At 34.6% G+C, this 19288-nt stretch overlaps 1 protein-coding gene across 1 annotated transcript in view; it reads right to left on the reverse strand.

Moving 5' to 3' along the window:
- Positions 1–1453: 1453 nt before the first annotated feature.
- Positions 1454–19288, reverse strand: part of SKIL (SKI like proto-oncogene) — a 29094-nt gene continuing 11259 nt past the window's right edge. Inside the window, exons 3-7 of the mRNA XM_037003078.2 lie at positions 11694–11791; positions 10043–10275; positions 6961–7202; positions 6436–6660; positions 1454–5784 (exon numbers count right to left, since the gene is read on the reverse strand). Coding sequence (XP_036858973.2) covers positions 5626–5784; positions 6436–6660; positions 6961–7202; positions 10043–10275; positions 11694–11791 — 957 coding nt within the window. The 3' untranslated portion in view covers positions 1454–5625. The remainder of the gene's footprint in view (positions 5785–6435; positions 6661–6960; positions 7203–10042; positions 10276–11693; positions 11792–19288) is intronic.

The raw sequence follows: 19288 nt of genomic DNA on the forward strand, positions 1-19288 counted from the left end.
TGAAAAGATACTTATTAGTCACCAGGGAAATGCAAATCAAACCACAATGAAATAACACTTAACTAGGATGGCTAGAATCGATAAAATGGAAAATAGTGTTGGTAAGGATATGGAAAAATTGGAAAACTTGAGCATTCCTAGTGGTAATGTGAAGTAATGCAGCCATCATGAAAAATTTTGGTGGTTCCTCAAAAGGTTATATATAGAATTACCATATGATACAGCAATTCCACTTCCAGGTAAATACCCAAAGGAATTAAAAGCAGGGAGTTAACCAGGTACTTGTAAACCAATGATTCACAGCAGCATTATTCACAATAGCTAAGTGTGGAAACAACCCAATGTCCATCAATAGATGAATGCATAAACAAGAATGTGGCATGTGTATATAATAGAATAGTATTCAGCCATAAAAAAGAATTAATTTGGACACATGCTACAACATGGATATACTTTGAAAACAAGTGAAATTAGGCACAAAAGTATCTTTTATGATTCCACTTATATGAGGTACCTAAAACAGACAAATTCATAGACACAACGTAGAATAGAGGGCATCAAGCATTGGAAGGACAGGGAATAGTGAGTTGTTTAATAGGTCTTAGATAATGAAAAAGTTCTAGATATGTTGGTGATAATTACACATTGTGTATGTATTTAATGCCACAAAATCATACACCTAATGGTTGAAATGCTAAATGTTATGTATATATATTTTGCCCCCTAAAAAAACTGGGAGAGTATGGTAACCAGACTCTAAGATGGCCCCCAGTGACACCTGCCTCCTGGTATTCATACTTTTGTGTAATCCCCTTCTATTGTATACCAGCTGCATACAGTGACACTTCTAACAAATAGTGCACATCTAGGTCATTAAAGAAATTGTGGCATCCCTTTCTTTCTTTTGGGTCAGTCATTTGGGGAAACCCATTTACTATGTTGTGAAGAGCATGGACAGGTTCATACAGCAACTGAGCACCTGTCAGTAGTGCTTGTCAATAGCCCAAAATCTTCCATTTGTCAAGCTCAGCTGACTTCAGCCCTAGGTAACATCCTAACTGTACCCTTTTAAGAGCTCCTGAACCATCACACTCAGCGAAACTGCTCCTGGATTTCTGACCCTCAGATACTGTTGTGATACCTGGTTGTCTTAAGCTGTTAAATTTTGGAGTGATTTGTTATGCAGTAGCAGCTATTAATGCCAGGGTGTGGTGAGGTGGTGAGGGGGAGGTAAGGGAAAGATGTTAAGGAGTCCAAGTTTCATGAAATACAATAACCACAAAATGCTAGTATGTTCATCTCCTGAAATACTGCATAAAATTTCTCATTTTAAAATAAAAGATTTCAAGTTAGTCACTTAGTGTGATGCGTAACAGACTTTAAAGGAACAAAAGGAGAAAATGTCAATCTTGAGGGACAAGAATATTGAGCTCACACAGGATACTAAGATGGCTTGAATCTATTTCATTGGCATTAGAAGTTTTTATTTGGAATTAAATCCACAATCTATACAAGTTATTTACAAGGCATGAAAATGGAAAACAGCACAAAATACAATTGAGGTATAAGCTAAGAGCACAGTATGTCATGTTTCAATAAATATAATTTAAAATTTGTAAACTAAGTGACCAGATGTCTTGTTTTATAGTAAAACCATATAAAATATTTATTTCACGTGAGGTAGAGGACAGTTTTGTGTCATGTAATGCAACCAACCACAGCAATTTAACCATAAACTGTACATCATTGGCAAGATTTTAAGTTGAACTATCAATGTCATCAACAATTTGTTTCAACAGTTGCAGAACAGATATTTCATTTACTGCCTTCACAGGTTAGAAATTCAGAAATAATTTAAGACTACTGTGTTTGTTGGCTTAAAATTATTAGGATAAACAAATACTTCTAACAGGATGGTTAAAAGCAAGTACATTGTATTTCTCCCAAACTATAATTCCCCAAAAGTTGTCCTAGATTCAGCAATTCTTTTAGTAGGACTTTTTTCTACTATAACTACTTTAAGTATGCTGTGCTTTATTTTCAAGTGAGGTATTTATATTGAAGGAAAAAAATCTCATAAATTTCTTTTACATTCACTAACTTAATACACTATTTTGTTTTCTGGGCTTAATTTTTAAGTTTTTACATTTGATCACTTCCTAATTCAAAAACAGTAGTACTATATATTTAATTATATTACTTAAGAAACAGGCTCCAAATTGCATTATGTAGTTTTAGAAACCATTTAAAACTGGAAAGATCTTTAAAAAAAAACTGTCCTTTCAAACAAGATGCAATACAGAATACCCATATAAATTTATTCCAATAATGGAAATTCTTAAGTATTCTCTACTAGAAAAAAATTGTCTTGTTTATTCAATCCCACAATATATAATACAGCAGTAATGTGTCCCTTATTGCTGGCAGCTTCAATAAAAACTATTAACAAGTAGTTCCAAGCACAGAAATTGATGTACAGTATGAGCACTTTTCATATTAACTTTTAATGTCCTGTCATGCATATTAAATGCATGAGCAAACAGAAATGAGGGTTCTTCCCTAATCAATCAAAATTAGTATCAGTTACTGAGGAAAAATTTTAAAGGTGATCAAAAACCTTCAGCACCAGCTTTACAAATAATTTTAGGGAAAAATCTTGAGCATGTTTCATATTACTCAAGTTCCCTTATCATTTCACTTTCCTTTAAACAGAAGCCATAGATGTGCAAATAAACTGGTTGTTCTCTCATGACTCCTAAAGTATAGATAACCTGCAGATTTTGTACTCAGTCTATTTCACCTACTTTAGTAACTGGTTTTTTATTCAATATGTACAAGTGATTTACATCTCAACTGGCAATATATTAAATGTTATAAAACTAGTTTAAAAAGCATAAAACATCCTCACTTTCATGGACATAGAAACTCAAATGAATATGCTTTATAAAAGAAAGCACAATCCAAGTTTACATCATCAGTCAAATCCTTTCATGTTGTTACAAGTTGCATTTATGAAATCAGGGTAGTTTAGAGCTTCCTCAGTGACAGCAGGTTTACATTTAGTACCTTTATAGATTTGGTGGTACCTTTTTTTCATAGAGTATAGAAACTATCATCACCCAAATTAAACATTACCCATCACTCAATCAGCTAAATCATCTATCATCCTTCTAAAGATGCTCTAGCACTTCTGATAGGCTATTACTTTAATGCAGCTTTCTTAAATATTTTTGTATTTTTCCTAAAATAACATCACAAAGTCTGAGGAAAAATCTGCTGGCTTAATGAACTGGCACACAAAAGCTAACACCAAAGCAAAGTATAAGCTGGTAACCAACAAACAAAATGAGCATGCAAAGAATACATTTATATGGATATTTTAGCAGAGGCCACTTTTAAAGTATTTCAAAATCTCTATATTTTCAAGCTACGTGGTGCAGTTTAACTTAAAATTACTAACTAGAATAGGTATAATATTTACAAGTGACTAAAAAACTATTTTCAGGAAGTCAGACAGAAACCTATGGCACATCAATGTATCTCCCAGAAAATGAAGACTCTACGATTTCAAGTTTTCCTTAAGTGAAGAACCACAAAGTATTTCTTTACTCAATTCTCAATTAAGGGTTTATGGCAATTTAAAGGTATTTAAGCACTGCTTAGAATTTTAAAATAATGTATTTCAAACATTAAGCAATTTATTTTAGAAGTTTTGGGTTGAAACTTAAGTTTACCATTTACTAAGTAACATAAGTATAAAGATTTTGAGTGAATTAGAAAAATAAATGAAATTACAGGGGCTTGAGTTTGTCTTCCAAAAAGCTTAGCTGTGACACAACTAATTCACAACTAAATTGAAAATGTATTATAAAATGTCTTTGTGATTTTTCTTTCTCCAAATCAGAATACAAGGTATTGGGAGGGTATGTCATTTTTAACTGTGTTCCTGTATGTTATTTTAACATTTATTCCTCCTTGAGGATATTCTAAGAATCAACAAATTGCAGGGTTAACACAGTAAAATACAGAAAATAGACAATTAGGTCATACTCTGGTAAAGAAACTATACTTTGGGAAGTACAACAATTCTTTTAGGATATGTTAAGTACCAGTAAGTAAGCAAAACATGAAAATAACTGGTTAAATGATAACCTATTGATTTTTGAAGTTCCATACCATTAGAATATCTTTCATCTATGCTCCGAATAGTATAGAACATTAACTTTAACAGATTTATTTCAAAAATAAATTTAGCTCTCACATAATTTCATACACCTTACATGAGAACATAAACATAAAACTCATGGGATAATAAAGTCAATAGTAGCTTAAGGAAACTTCCTTTACAAAATGTTTACTAAGAATTTTACCTAATATCTCTTAAGGAAAAAATTAATGTAAAATCTGTCACTGAAGAATGAGATTTTTCTGTGCAAAAAAAAAAAGTGCAGATGATGTCGTTCCTCCCCCAAACTATATTATTCCTTTGTCTTCTAAAGATTATCTAAAAGCCTTTTAGTAGCAGGTAACTAAACTCCCCTATATTAACCTATCAAACACTATCAGTTGACTATAAATTCCTGATTTTGATTATTAAGTAGTAACTGAAAATGGTCCATTCGTGCAAATTTGTAAGACTTAACATTTACACATACAAAAGTCCAAAATAACCTTCAAGGTGTTTAATATTTTATAACTTAAAGGAAAACAAACCCATTATTATATAATTTTCAGTAAGACCCATTACTAGATACAAAAACTGTACAGGAGAATTATGGATTATATAGAAACTGATGTACATCAATGATATCAGTTTTTCTTAAGAACATTAACATTTTAACACCACTATTAACAAAAAGTTCAAAAATTATTAATTTTATACCCTCAAGTTGCTGCATTAAGAAAATTTTACATATTACCACATTTAAACCAAAAAACAAATCACAACTGTTTCTTTTGTTCAGCAGCAGTTTGTAACAAAGCATGTTATCCTTCCCCATCATGCCCATGGGGCGTGCTATAATCTCAAATAAAATTTCTCTTGAAAAAATGACTCTTAGGAGACATTAAAAAGAGAACTGGTGGAAACTCATTCCACAAAGGAACAAAATAAAAGCAAGTTTTGTATTTAATAATGAGTATAAGGTATCAGTATTACTGTATCAACTTAGAATGGAAATTGTGTTAATGAAAAAAATGGAGATTCAACTTCTTGTGTAGCTTTATATATATGAAACATGAAGCCACCACTGTATCTAAAATTGAGTCTGAAATATGGATAACAAGATTAACCATAATGATTTTTCATCACACAATGAAGCTTTTAAAAGTATACAACTGCTAAATTTACATTAGAAATATAGGCAGATTATCTAAAACTTGAAATTATATAGTATTGTTACTAAGCTGGTTGGAAAAAATACAAAGAAACATACATTTTCATTCATTTGGAAAATGTGAAAATTTATGTACTAATATATAATCTATTCACTTTCTCTGATCTAAAAATGGATAGAATGCCTAGTTATCTTCATGCAAACACGTTCAGAATTGAATAACCAAAACAAACAATCAAACAAAAATAAACCCTATTGGAAATACACAGATGAATCTCTCTAAAGTTTTCTATTCTTTAGCAGTCTTTGATGATTTCAAAATTTGCAGCTTTAAATCTTTTATCATCATCTCTAACTTCTGTCTTGCCTCCCGTTCCTGTCTGAGCTCATCTTGGAGTTCTTGCCTATCAGCCTCGGCATGGTCCAATCTCTGTCTCAGTTCTGCCAACTGTGTGATTTAAAAGACTGTCAGTTTTCATTCAGGTTTGTTTTTCCAATCTTTCCTCACATCATGACAAAGACCTCCTTTCAAATTACTTTTTAACAAATGAACTATTTCATGCACACTACAATCTCTTGAATATTTAATACTGTTAATCATTAACATAACATTAACTTGGGGGTAAAAACAAAGAATCAAAAGAACTGGAGACCTAGAGCACTTTCAATATACCCTATGCTTTAGTATACTTCTCATCACAACCTACTCATGTTAAGACTTACTTGTTCACCTTCCCCAAGTTGTGAACTGATACTCATTTTTGCTTCACTGCTTCGAACACAGTGGACAACAGTGTATTTTATTAATTTATTTGAAAGCCCTATACATTAAAATAATGTAACATCTGATATTCAGAAAGACAGAGATAAGCAATTTAGGCAATTAACAGAAATCCAGTAACAGTTTAAATAAAGCAAATAAGGTAAAAAAATTCATCTTGGATGATATAGCATAAAGTTGTGTTTAATAGAATTATCTATTTTGACATCTAGCCTAATGAAATAAGCTTGACAAAAAGTAATTTCTTTAATAGAGGAGGTTAACAGCTTAAATTTCAAAGTTTAAAAGGCAACATTACACAAACTGAGTCATTCTTACCTGTGCTGCATATTCAGCCTCTTTGTCTTTTTCTAAATTTGAGTCACAGGTACATTTTTGCTTCATTACCTGCTCTAGCTTTTTCTCTAAGTCTTTCTGTTCAACATAAAATTCTTCCATTCTTTGTGCATGTTCATTCTGCAAAGATTCAAGCTCTTTCTGTAAATTCTGCTGTTCTTCAGTGAGTTCCTTCATAGCTTTTGAACTACTCAACATTTCAACTTCCTGTAATACACAGAATCACAATACAGTTTTTACTTTATTTCCATCATGTTAAAAATTTCAATTCAGAAAAAATAAAAAGCCAGGACAGGAAATATCTAAAATTCAGCTGTCATATCAGTCTATATATAAATAATTATCTTGAGAAACTACTTTCTCTAAAAATTTTCAAGTATATTAAAATTGCTTATGAGTATAAAACTGAATAATCTTAAATACATTTGCAGTATCTCTATTAACTTTTCTCAAAAATATGCAATAGTATTGTTTCGTAATGGGCTATCATTTAGATAACAATTTTACCATCTGAAGTTGTTGCTTCTTCTGCAAAATTGAGTTCAGTTTTTCCTGTTGTTTTACGTAAGTTCTCATTACTTCTTCCATGATTTTTCCCTTATCATCCTCACAAATGACATCTTTGACAAGAAGTGGAGATGAGGCTGCAGCATTACGGTCAATTACTGCCTTGCTTGTATCTCTGACTAAGTTGAAAGTGGTAGACTCAGATTTCTTTTTACTTGTAGAATTATTTGAGATTGATGGATCTTTGAGAGGCAAAAATGAAGTAACAAAGTATGAATATCACTCTGTTAAAAATTCACTAGAACAACCCATAAATGAAATGAACAATTCCACATAAAAGTGAAACAAAAAATTATAAAATACTTAGGAATAAATTTAACAAGTGTTGTATAAGACTTGTACAATGAAAGTTATGAAACATCATTGAAAGAAATTAAATAATTAAATAAATGGAAAAGTATCCCATGTTCATGGATTAGAAGACTTAACATTGTTAAGAGTGTTATGAACTGTTACTATGGTGTCATGAATGTTTGTAACCCCAAAAATTCAGATATTGAAATTCTAACCCCCAATGTGATGGTACTGGGAGGTAGAGCCTTTAGGAGGTAATTAGATCATATGGGTGGAGCCCCCATGATGGGATCTATGCCCTTTTAAAAGAAGGGCTCCTGTCCTTTCCACCATGTAAGGACACAGTGAGAAGACAACCACCATGTATGGACCAGGAACCAGGGCCTTGCCAGACAACAAATCTGCTAGGTACCTTGGTCTTATACTTCTCAGCCTCCAGAACTGTAAAAAATAAATGTCTATGGTATAAGCCACCCAGTCTGTGGCATTTTTGTTAATAGTAGCTTAGAGGAACAATAAATGGTAATGTTCCCTAAATTGAGCTACTTTTTCAATGCAATTCCTATCAAAATCCTAGCTGGATTTGTGACAAATTGAGAAGCTGATGTAAAACTTCCTACAGAAATGCAAGGAATCCAGAATAGCCGAAACAATCTTGGGAAAAAAATAACAAAGTTGGAGAATTCACAACCCTCAATTTCAAAGCTTATTACAAAGCTACAGAAATCAACTCTCTATAGCACTGGCATAAGCATTGAGTCCAGACATTTTTACATTTTACATTTTTATGGGCAACTGGTTTTCAATAACAGCACCAAGACAATCCAATCAGGAGAGAACAGTATTTTCAGTAGTGTTAAGACAAGTGTATCCATATACAAAGAATGATGTTGAACTTCATACAGTATAGAAAAATTAACTCAAAATGGATCAAATACCTAAATATTAAGAACTAAAATACTTATATGTAAATCTTTGTAACCTTGGATTAGGCAATGGTTTAATTTAGACCTAACATCTAAAGCAATGGAAGGAAAAAAAATATTGGACTTCATCAGAATTTAAAATTTCTGTGCTTCGAAGGGCATTAACAAGAAAACAAGACAACTGACAGAATGGTGTATCACACATCTGGTAAAGGTCTAATATTCAGTATGTAAAGAACTCTTACAACTCAAGAGTAAAGAGACAAATTACCCATTTTAAAAATGGGTAAGAAATCTGAACAGACATTTCTCCAAAGATATGCAATGTCAAAAAAAAAAGAACAGACACTCAATATTAGTCATTGAACAAGTGAAAATGAAACCATGAGATACCAGTTCACAACCACTAGGATGGCTATAATCAAAATACAGACCATAACAAGTGTTAGCAAAGATGTGCAGAAACTGGAACCCTCATAAACTCCTGTTGGGAATGAAAATGGTACAGTCCCTTTGGAAAACAGTTGCATAGTCCCTCAAGATGTTAAACATAGTTACCGTATGACCCAGCAATACCACTTCTAAATATATACCCAAGAGAACTGAAAACATATGTCCACTTTAAAACTTGTACCTAAGTATTCAGAGCAGCATTACTCAAAACAGAAAAAACTGGTCACAATCCAAATGTCCACCAACTGATGAATGGATAAGCAAAATGTGGTATATCCATCCATACAATAGAACATTATTAAACCATAAAAAGGATGAAAGTGCTAACACATGCTACAACATGAACTGAGAAAATAGTATACTGAATGAAAGAAGCCAGACAATAAAAGGTCACATATTATATGTGTTATATAAAATGTTCAGAACATGCAACCCATAAAGACAGAAAATGGATAGAGGCTGGGGATTTAAAAGGGTAAACTTCATGGTATATGAATTATCTCAGCAATTTTTTAATTCACTAGATTCAATTAATTTGGGAAATAAAACACAAATAGGGCATAATGGTACATTATTGATTATTGTTTACCATATTTAAAACTAAAAACAATTGTTTTAGAAACCTCAAATTTAACCCCCTTTCTCCATGAATCACAGCTATCTATGTAAACAGTTAAATGACATTACTCTTCGATAGCTCCAAGGAAGCTGAATTAACTTCTCACTTGCCTAAGCCATAAGCAAAGCTGTGCTGCTAGAAAGGGGAGGTAATATAGGCAGCATTTGGGCAGACATGGCTTGTTTGGTCCACAGTCGCCTGTAACTAAGCAGCTTTTTTTTTTTAGATGTCCAGCCAGCATTCTGCAGTTATGCCATCTGCCTGGTTCTCACAGCTGAGTTTTCAATCCTTGCTTATTCCATGACTAGTTTCCCTAAGTACTGTATCTAACTACTCTCACATATACGTCTTAGCATTATCAGTTAAATGGTTTCTCAGTTTATGGCAAATTAGAAAGAAAAACAAGGACCTTCTGAAGAAAACTGACAGCAAAGAAAAGGGAGGAAAGGAAAAAAAATACTCAGAGTATTGCAGTTAAGAAGCCTTATAGCCTATATATCTATCTCATAGCTTTATAGCTATTCACCGTTCTTAAAAAGTATAGCAGAAGTATAGTATAGAACTGAGGTTCTAAGTAATTACTTGGGAGTTCTGAAAGGTGGTATTCTTTAAAGATAAAAAAGCCTGAGAAATCTGGAAATTTTTCTTAAAGAGAAATCCCCTCTGAAAATGCTGAATAAATGTATTTATTAAGTATCTGATTTTAAAAAGATGACTTCTGAATACTTACCAAAATGGCTACATAATTCTCCACTTGTTTTTAAATCCATTTTCTCCTGTTCCTCCAGTGAGACATCTGGATAAGACACTGGTTTTTGTTGTTTCCCACTACCGTGAGGCTTCTCAAACTGTCTCAGTCTGACCCTACTTGCCTCTGTCTTTGTGACCTCTTTAGACTGGGATACAGCAGAAGCAAGGGACACATTTGGGGCAACTACTTTATCACACATGTACAAATAGTAGCTGAAAACAAAGAAAGGCAAAATAAGACACATATTGCATTAGGTAAAAACAAAATACATTCTCTATTTCTATGGTTAAAACAATTTTATTTTTTTTACCAAAACAGAAAACATAACAAATCAGATAGTAAGGGTCACAAAAAATAATTCTTAAAAAAAAAAGCCTGTACTTTAGGCAGCAGGAGCAAAATTATGATGAATTTTTATTATTCTGCAAAAAGTAATTTCTAACCACTCAAAAGATACTAGGAAAGAAAATGACTGTTTTTTCTTCTCCCCTCATAACTACCTGAGAACTAAAAGCATGAAGCACTTTACAGAGCTGCTTAACAGCCCTGGGAAAGTAAGGTTTATGCCAGAGAGAAAACAGACTATACGCTACTGTGGTAGACCATTTTCTTGTCTGCCATGCCCCCAAAGCAAGGAATCTTTGCTCTTTGTTATGGCAAGGCTGATTCAGTCCCAAGCCTGGTTATGGGCTGATTCACCATAGGCCCAATGAGGGGCTCCCAGTGCCTAGCACCCTTCTCAGGAGAGAACAGGTGCTCTGAATGCTCCTTGTATTGAATGCCCCAAGCAATCTTCCTAAAACAATTTAATATTTCCTATTTGATAAAACATCAATAATAAACTGTATAAAACTAAGATCAAAGAGATAACTACCAATTTTTTGCTCAAAGCTCACATAAAATTGTTCAGTAGATTATGAGAGACTCATGGAACAAATCTGAGCTAAATATTTAAGAACCATATTATAAACTCTAATCTACATAACCTTTAGCCAAAAGATACAAACATTAACTGACAGAACACTTCATTCCCTAAACTCTAAATAATCTCCTCTTATATTTCAATTTCTTTGTACTGGACATCTCTGTTGTTCTTCTTTATCAGTCACATTAATTCTGAGGAGGAAAACATAGTATTTTGCTAAGAAGATGACAGGTCTAATACTGCCCAAGATTTACTTCAAATGCAATAGGAATGGTAGGAACTGAGCAAGTGTAAATAAGACTGAGATTCTTCATCATCACATTTAGAGGGAATATATATTTACAGCAGCAGATATAAATCTAGGACTTAATATAAAGTTTGTAAAATATAAAAACATGATATTGAGGAGATTGATTACCCTAAAAGCTTCTGTTTCAAAAAAGTTTCCTTTTAAAATACCAAAGCTGAATTTTTTACTTCAGGGCAGAAAGGAAACAACCTATTTCTACAAAAAAAAAAACAAAAAAACCCTAGAAACCCCAAAAGAATGTTATCTCAAATATTCAACACAATTTATAATTCATTCCATTGATTAACAAGAAAGCCTAAAACTAAACAATGAGCTCCTAGTGCCTAGAACAGTGCCTGACAAACACAGGTGCTGAATGAACGGATGAACCAACAAATGAGCTAATACCCACTCACCTGGGGTGTAAAAATGAATGTGTCTGAGAAACATGGTCACCTTCCTGCTTTATAACAGGATACCATGGCTGTAATTCCATTCCTGATGGTGCATCTATCTATAGAAAAATATAAAAGGAAAAAGTTTATCAAAGGACAATGTGGCTAATTTTGTGTGCCAACTTGACAAGGCCTGACTAATAAAGAAGAGTTACATCATTTAAGAGTCACCTAATAAAGCAGTCTTTCCTTAAAGTACCAAGTCTAGTCATCAGAAACTCAAGCAGACTGCTACATGGACTATTCCATCACAAGAACAATTTCAGTATGCATGTTAACCTGGATGAACAGAAATGATTTTTAAATTTCATACTTATGGTATCTATTTTTAAAATCCATTTTAAATAACTGTACTCCACAAATGTACAGCATCAGTTAAGCTCTGATTTTTCTTCTTGCTGCAACAATCAGTTAGAATATACCCTTTCTTCACAGTATGTTAGCATATCAGATAATATTCTAAGGCAATAAATATTTGCCAGAGGAGTGATATCATCAAGATGGTGACCTAAGTCATTCTTGACTTTGCTCCCCTTCATAAGAACTAACTTTTATTCAAGACCAAGATACCACTGAAAGAATCCAAGAACATGGGGGTGATGGTGAAGTACTTCACTGTACCTCTGAGACCCAGAGAGACTGCATTAGCATGGATGTGAGCTGAACCTATGGGGTAACCATTTCCCAATGTGTAAATCAAACCATCATGCTGTATGCCTAAAACTTGTACAATGATATATGTCAATTATTTCTAAATAAAACTAGGGGAGGGGTGGACTGATGGAAAAACAGACAGATATGTAATAAAACAAGTATGATGAAATGTTAAAGAGCAAAAGAAAAGGGAACCCAGGCAGAGCCTCACAGAGTAACCTGAGTTGAGGAAACAAAGCTGAATATTCTGGAAGAGTAAAGCAGATCAAGGTGCAAGACAGCGAAAGATGCCTGGAGAGAACACTATAGGTTTGCAGAGTCCACATCAAGAATTCAGCAGAGTACTGATCAGCACATGCTTGTGAGGAAACTTCTTCAATCTGGGTCATGCGTTTCCCTGGCTGCTGATGTGGTTGGTGACTGGTATGGGTGAAGCAGGAGTTCAACGGAGCAGCCGTTACAACTCTGATGGACATTATTCACTCCACAGTCCCAAAAACATGCCTGTTGGGACTGTATGCACAATTTTATCGCCCCTCTGCCCAATCTTGCCCCCACCCCGTTCGTTTCACAGGTATTAATCACTAACAACTTGGGTGCATGTGCACACACACACACACACACACCCTTTGCCAGACTAAACTTGAAACCACTTTGTCTCCTAACACTTATCAGTGAACTGTATTTCCTTATAATCTGTACCTGTGACTAAGGGAAAAGGTGGTAACTGGCTTAACTTAGTGAGTATCTACCTGACAAGAACTTACACATTCTGCTTAATTCTAATAAATACCTCATTAAGCAGGTGTCATGATCTCCATTTCACAGATTAGAAAACTGAGGTTCAGAAACTGAGAAAAAGAAGAACGTGTGGTTACAAAATGCTCCCTTATTTTTGTTTGCTTTATACTTTGTCTCCCCTACATGTTATTTCCTATTATGAGAATATGTTTGGGAAACATTCTGCTTTTTTGGGAAAAGACTATCTGAAAAGAGTGGCAAGAATCACTGGTGGAGGAGAGAGAGGAGCTGAAAGAAGACATGGTTTGGGTGAACAATAAAAATAAGTTAACAGAAAAACCCAGTGGAGTGAGAGAGGATAGCACTGGGAATGAGATAAAGGAAAAATGAGACAAAAAGGAGAGCCATATGTTCCTCTGACCCTGCCTCTGAAGATGTCCACTCCCTTCAGTTACTAGTCAAGGTGGGTGGGAATGATACCCTTAACCCATAATGCATAACCACCACACTCAGGGACGGCCACTGCATACCCACCAAGATTCGGAAAACTACTTCACCTGATGTCCAAACTAGCCCAATTCAGAACCAATAAACTATATAAAATAGAATGGAAAGAATCTCCAGATGCTAAGCAGTCACGATGAAAGCAAAATCAAATCATAAACCGTCCATGGTTTGATCAGGGAGATCCTGCTAGTGGAGGAAATGAATGGGGATGAAGAAACTCAGGAGAGGCCTGGAAAGTCACTGTCTACTCCAACGAGACAGTCTGAGAACAGAAGCAGGTTTTGGAGCACACAGTACACACACACTTGATCAAGCAGGAGATGACTTAAGGTCAATTAAAAGCCAAAAATGAAAATGTGATAACTTGTATCAGTGGGAAATCAAGATATTTGTTAAGAATTACTGGACAAGGAATTTGAAAGACTAACAAGACCAGAAGATTATAGGGAAAAGAATATTATTTTGAAAGGATTTAAAGAGTTGTACATTCAGGGAAGGCCTCTAGTCTATATATAAAAGTGGAATTTTTTTTAAATCTCACAATCCTGATCAAATATTCTAAGTTCAGAATCTATCACAAGCCAGGGCAAATAATTTAATATATCTCATTTGTCCCCTACCCTCATCACAACAGAGTATAATATTTGATGTTTAAGAAGTTTTGAGTCAACATGACACAGGTTAAGTTAGTCTATATTTACACATATATACCATACTATACACTACTTGGAAAGACTGAAATCTAAGACATTTCAGAAGTCACAAAAAAGGTTAGTTTTGAAAAACACAGTGCTGAAAAGAGGAACTTACTATCTAAAATACTCACATTTTTCACAACACTGTATGATGAAAGAGGTGTTAATGAGCATAGATTAAATAAGTTCAGTCTTACACATCAATAAACTATAAGACCAGCTTGAAATAATATTTCTTTTCTAGAAGTCATTTGTTAAACTCATTATTTAGAAATTTTAAAAAGTTGTTTTAATCACTTGCATAGCAAACAGATCTGGATATAGTGCCCAAGAAATCAATTGTTTCGAGATTTTTTTTAAATTAAAATTACTAAAATTCATTTACATATTCAAAAGCTTTTCCTTCTTGAACACATCTCCCCGGGCAAGGAAAACAACAGCAAAAATGAGCAAGTGGGACTACATTAAGCTGAAAAGCTTCTGTACAGCGAAAGACACCATCAACAGAACAAAAAGGAACCCTACAGTATGGGAGAATATATTTGAAAATGACAGATCTGATAAAGGCTTGACGTCCAGAATATATAAAGAGCTCACATGCCTCAACAAACAAAAAACAAATAACCCAATTAAAAAATGGGCAGAGGAACTGAACAGTTCTCTAAAAAAGAAATACAGATGGCCAACAGACACATGAAAAGATGCTCCACATCGCTAATTATCAGAGAAATGCAAATTAAAACTACAATGAGGTATCACCTCACACCAGTAAGGATAGCTGCCGTCCTCCAAAAGACAAACAACAACAAACGTTGGCGAGGCTGTGGAGAAAGGGGAACCCTCCTACACTGCTGGTGGGAATGTAAATTAGTTCAACCATTGTGGAAAGCAGTTTGGAGGTTCATCAAAATGCTCAAAACAGACCTACTATTTGACCCAGGAATTCCACTCCTAGGAATTTACCCTAAGAACGCAGCAATCAAGTTTGAGAAAGACAGATGCACCCCTATGTTTATCGCAGCACTATTTACAATAGCCAAGAATTGGAAGCAACCTAAATGTCCACCGGTAGATGAATGGATAAAGAAGATGTGGTACATATACACAATGGAATACTACTCAGCCATAAGAAGTGGAAAAATCCTACCATTTGCAGCAACATGGATGGAGCTGGAGAGTATTATGCTCAGTGAAATGAGCCAAGCGGAGAAAGAGAAATACCACATGATTTCACTCACCTGAGGAGTATAAGAACAAAGGAAAAACTGAAGGAACAAAACACCAGCGGAATTACAGAACCCAAAAATGGACTAACAGGTACCAAAGGGAAAGGAACTGGGGAAGATGGGTGGGCAGGGGGGGATAAGGGGGGGGGAGAAGAAGGAGGGTATTAAGATTAGCATGCATGGCGGGGAGGGAGAAAGGGAAGGGTGGGCTGCACAACACAGAGAGGACAAGTAGTGACTCTACCACATTTTGCTAAGCTGATGGACAGTAACCGTAATGTGGTTGTTAGGGGGGACCTGATATAGAGGAGAGCATAGTAAACATAGTATTCTTCATGTAAGGGTAGATTAAAAATTAAAAAAAAAAAAAAAAAAGAAAGAAAGAAAGAAAAGGGGGATTACTCGTTAACAGGATAAAACTATTGGTAAATCAAAGATCAACGCATGCTTTAAATATCCTTAATGTTGATCACTTAAAGGGTGTCAGATGATCAGCTATGGAGGTACTCTTTTCTGATAATATTCCTTTCTCTTAATAAAAAAAAAAAAAAAAAAGGCAGTTCCTGTGTGCTGACCTCCAATGAGTTCTACACAGTGGTATAGAGGGCATGTCAAAGTGTGAGCAAAGGGTCTGTTTGTTTCTATGCAGAAGATCAAGGCCTAGCTTGGCTACCCAGAAAATGAACTAAGATTCGATATGAGGAGGAGCTTCCGGCATCAGCACTCTCTGGAGGACTTGTGCCGGGGGATGATCATCAAAAAGCCTCCACAGGGATCCGGGTGATGCTGGGGTTGTGGCTGCGTCCACCCCACCATTTCCTGGACTTGCCATTGGAATGAGGAGGGAGATGTCTAGGCTGGCATGTGCATACAGTGAGACAAGAATTTGACCAGATCTGTACTGTTGGAACTCAACCAGAAGTTGGGAGGGGTGCAAGGTGTAGCACTCCAAAATCTTATGACTATAGACTATCTACGGTTAAAAGAACATATGGGATGTGAACAGATCCCAGAAATGGGTTGCTTTGTCTGATTTCTCTCAGACTGTTCAAGTACAGTTGGACAATATCCATCATATCATAGACAAATTTTCACAAATGCCTAGTTATGGATGGTAATTATAGATTTGCTTTGTTTATGTCACCGTATTCCTATTATGTTAATATGTGTGCACAAGTTAGTTAGTAGTTTAAAACCTATACATACTTAAGGTACTCTACAAGAAGATATGTCAAAGAAATAATCAATCCTCCCATGTTTTCTTCCATATGCTACCTCTATAGCTTTTCTTCTTCCTTCCTAATTACAACCCTTATATAGAATTCGTGCCTCATATCGAATTTACCGAGTATCATAATTCCTCCAGGTGGTAAAGATACCTCGAGACAAGTGCTGGGCATAGAAGCCACAGGGCATAAATCTGCAAAGAAGAAAAAGCTAACCTTTTCAAACAATATGGCTTCTCTCTCACTTACCAACTTTACATTTCCCTGTATGGCCCCAGAAGATGACTGGTTAGCCAGAGACGGGTAAGATTCCTCAAGGGAGGAACAACCTAAGACAGGCACAGTCGCAGGGGGGCCATCAGGTGAGAAATTGGGGATCAACAGAGGTGAGGCTCAGAACCTCACCCCCCGTTTTGAGAGAAATCTGCATCCGTGGATGTTTTGCTGCCCTTGTCTAGCTTGGATTAATACTTAGTCCATAGGCACACACCTGATCATCTACATTTGCCCTCTTACAGCACTAAACTATGTTTTCTACCTTTATCTTGCATCTACCTACCACTTCAGCATTTTATTAAAAAAAATAATAATAATAATAATAAAGGGAGAAATGTGGGATCCACATATAAATCAAGTATAAAAATCAAACGAATATTCATATTTGACCTGATTGTTTATAGTTCATAATGCGTGATCAAAACCGAAAGTTTCTGTGATGAATGCCCTTGTACTGTTCACCATGTAAGAATTTATTCACTATGTAAGAACTTGTTCACCATGTAAGAACTTGTTCATTATGCTTCAGAAGATTGGAGACTGACGAGAATTAGGCTTGAGATGGATTAATGATTGTGCATTGAGCATTGACCCCCCCCATACAGAATTTTATTGTTGTTAACAACCATTTGATCAATAAATGAGATACCCTCTCAAAAAAAAAAAAAAAAAAGCTTTTCCTATTACTTATATGTGGAATCTCAAATCTTCAGAATAGCAAATTCTAAACTTCAGCCAAAGATCTTGAGTTGAAATCTGACTCAACTTTGATCAAGTTCATTCTAAAACTCTACAGCTTGATTTGTGTAAATTATACTCTTTGTTCATGATCCAAGCTCAGTGTATCTTTATTTCTATGCTGCCTCTAAACTTCAGATGCCACCTTAAATAACTGCTAGCACATTCATTTATTTTTAAACATCCAGCCTCTCTAGTTTACGTCCTTTGTTGCCTCATCTCACAGCATTCCCATTAACAGTCACAGACTGGGGTTTTAAAGAAACTCTCCTTAAGGATTACCCAGTGAGTCTCAGAGCTAAAATCTCAATTCCCTATTCAAAATCCCTGACAAGAGGCTATCCAGCCTGTCCTTAACAGCACTTTGAGGTCAAGAACTGTCTTACTTCTGTATTTTCAGTACCTAGCACCATGCCTGGCATATATTAGCAGGGACTCCATAAATATTTGTGGAGTGAATTCTGGATGATAATGTAGGTCATTAAATCCCAGGGTGCCCTTTAATAAGGTTACTTTTGTTACTATGAAACTCACAAAATAGTATTTTTCACATTCAATATCCTACTCCATTAAGTACCAAAGACAAACCAACAGTCTCTGAGATGTATTTTCAGAGATCAGATCTATAAATTAAATAATATAAATGATGGGGAAATGCACAACACTACCAAGATAAAATGCTGGAATTTTACTTAATATGCTGTGGTAAGCCATAAATACCTTTATAACAAATTACCCTAACTGCATGCTAGAAACGATTAAGAAAAGCACACATTATACAACAGAACATTCACAGGCATGCCAGATTTTCTCATCTATTCTGCATTTGTGACAACATACAAAATTAGGTCTTCAAAAAAAGAACAATGTAATTAAATGGTACAGCAGTAATGCAACTAAGCAGGAATAAAAATTAGGTACCAAGATATGAGCATCTATTGCCATTTGTCTTACCTTTCAATATAGGAATAATTTACTCCCTTTGTGTATTAAACATTTAAATAGAATACACTACTTGGCAAAGGAGGGGAGTAGATTGCTTAGTAGGTTAAGTTAAAGCCTTAACATTTTAAAATGCTTTTATCACCCAACTTCCTCACCATTATCTACCACAAACTGAACAGATGGCATCCTCATCTGAAACACATAGGAAAAATTTCAGACATATTATTCATTCCAAAGGTTCTTTCTCTAAGTCATGAAGCAACAAATAATGTCTATGAATGCAAAATTTATATAATCCCAAAATGTACAGGCGAGTTAATTTTAAATAAGTAAAAATTAAGAAATGACTTATGAAAGTTTTTCTAAATTTCAACTTACAGTATTACATGTATATGACCCTTTGATAATCAGATCTCCTAATAGAGAACCATTGTGTTTTGGTAGTACAATGCTTACTATTACAATGACAAGTAACTAGGCTGATTTCATTTACAAAAAAAACCAATAAGCATTTTTGTCACCATTTTCTAGATAAAAAATTACCCACT

This window comes from Manis javanica, chromosome 3 (genome assembly GCF_040802235.1).
Source record: "Manis javanica isolate MJ-LG chromosome 3, MJ_LKY, whole genome shotgun sequence".
NCBI classification, from domain to species: Eukaryota; Metazoa; Chordata; class Mammalia; order Pholidota; family Manidae; genus Manis; species Manis javanica.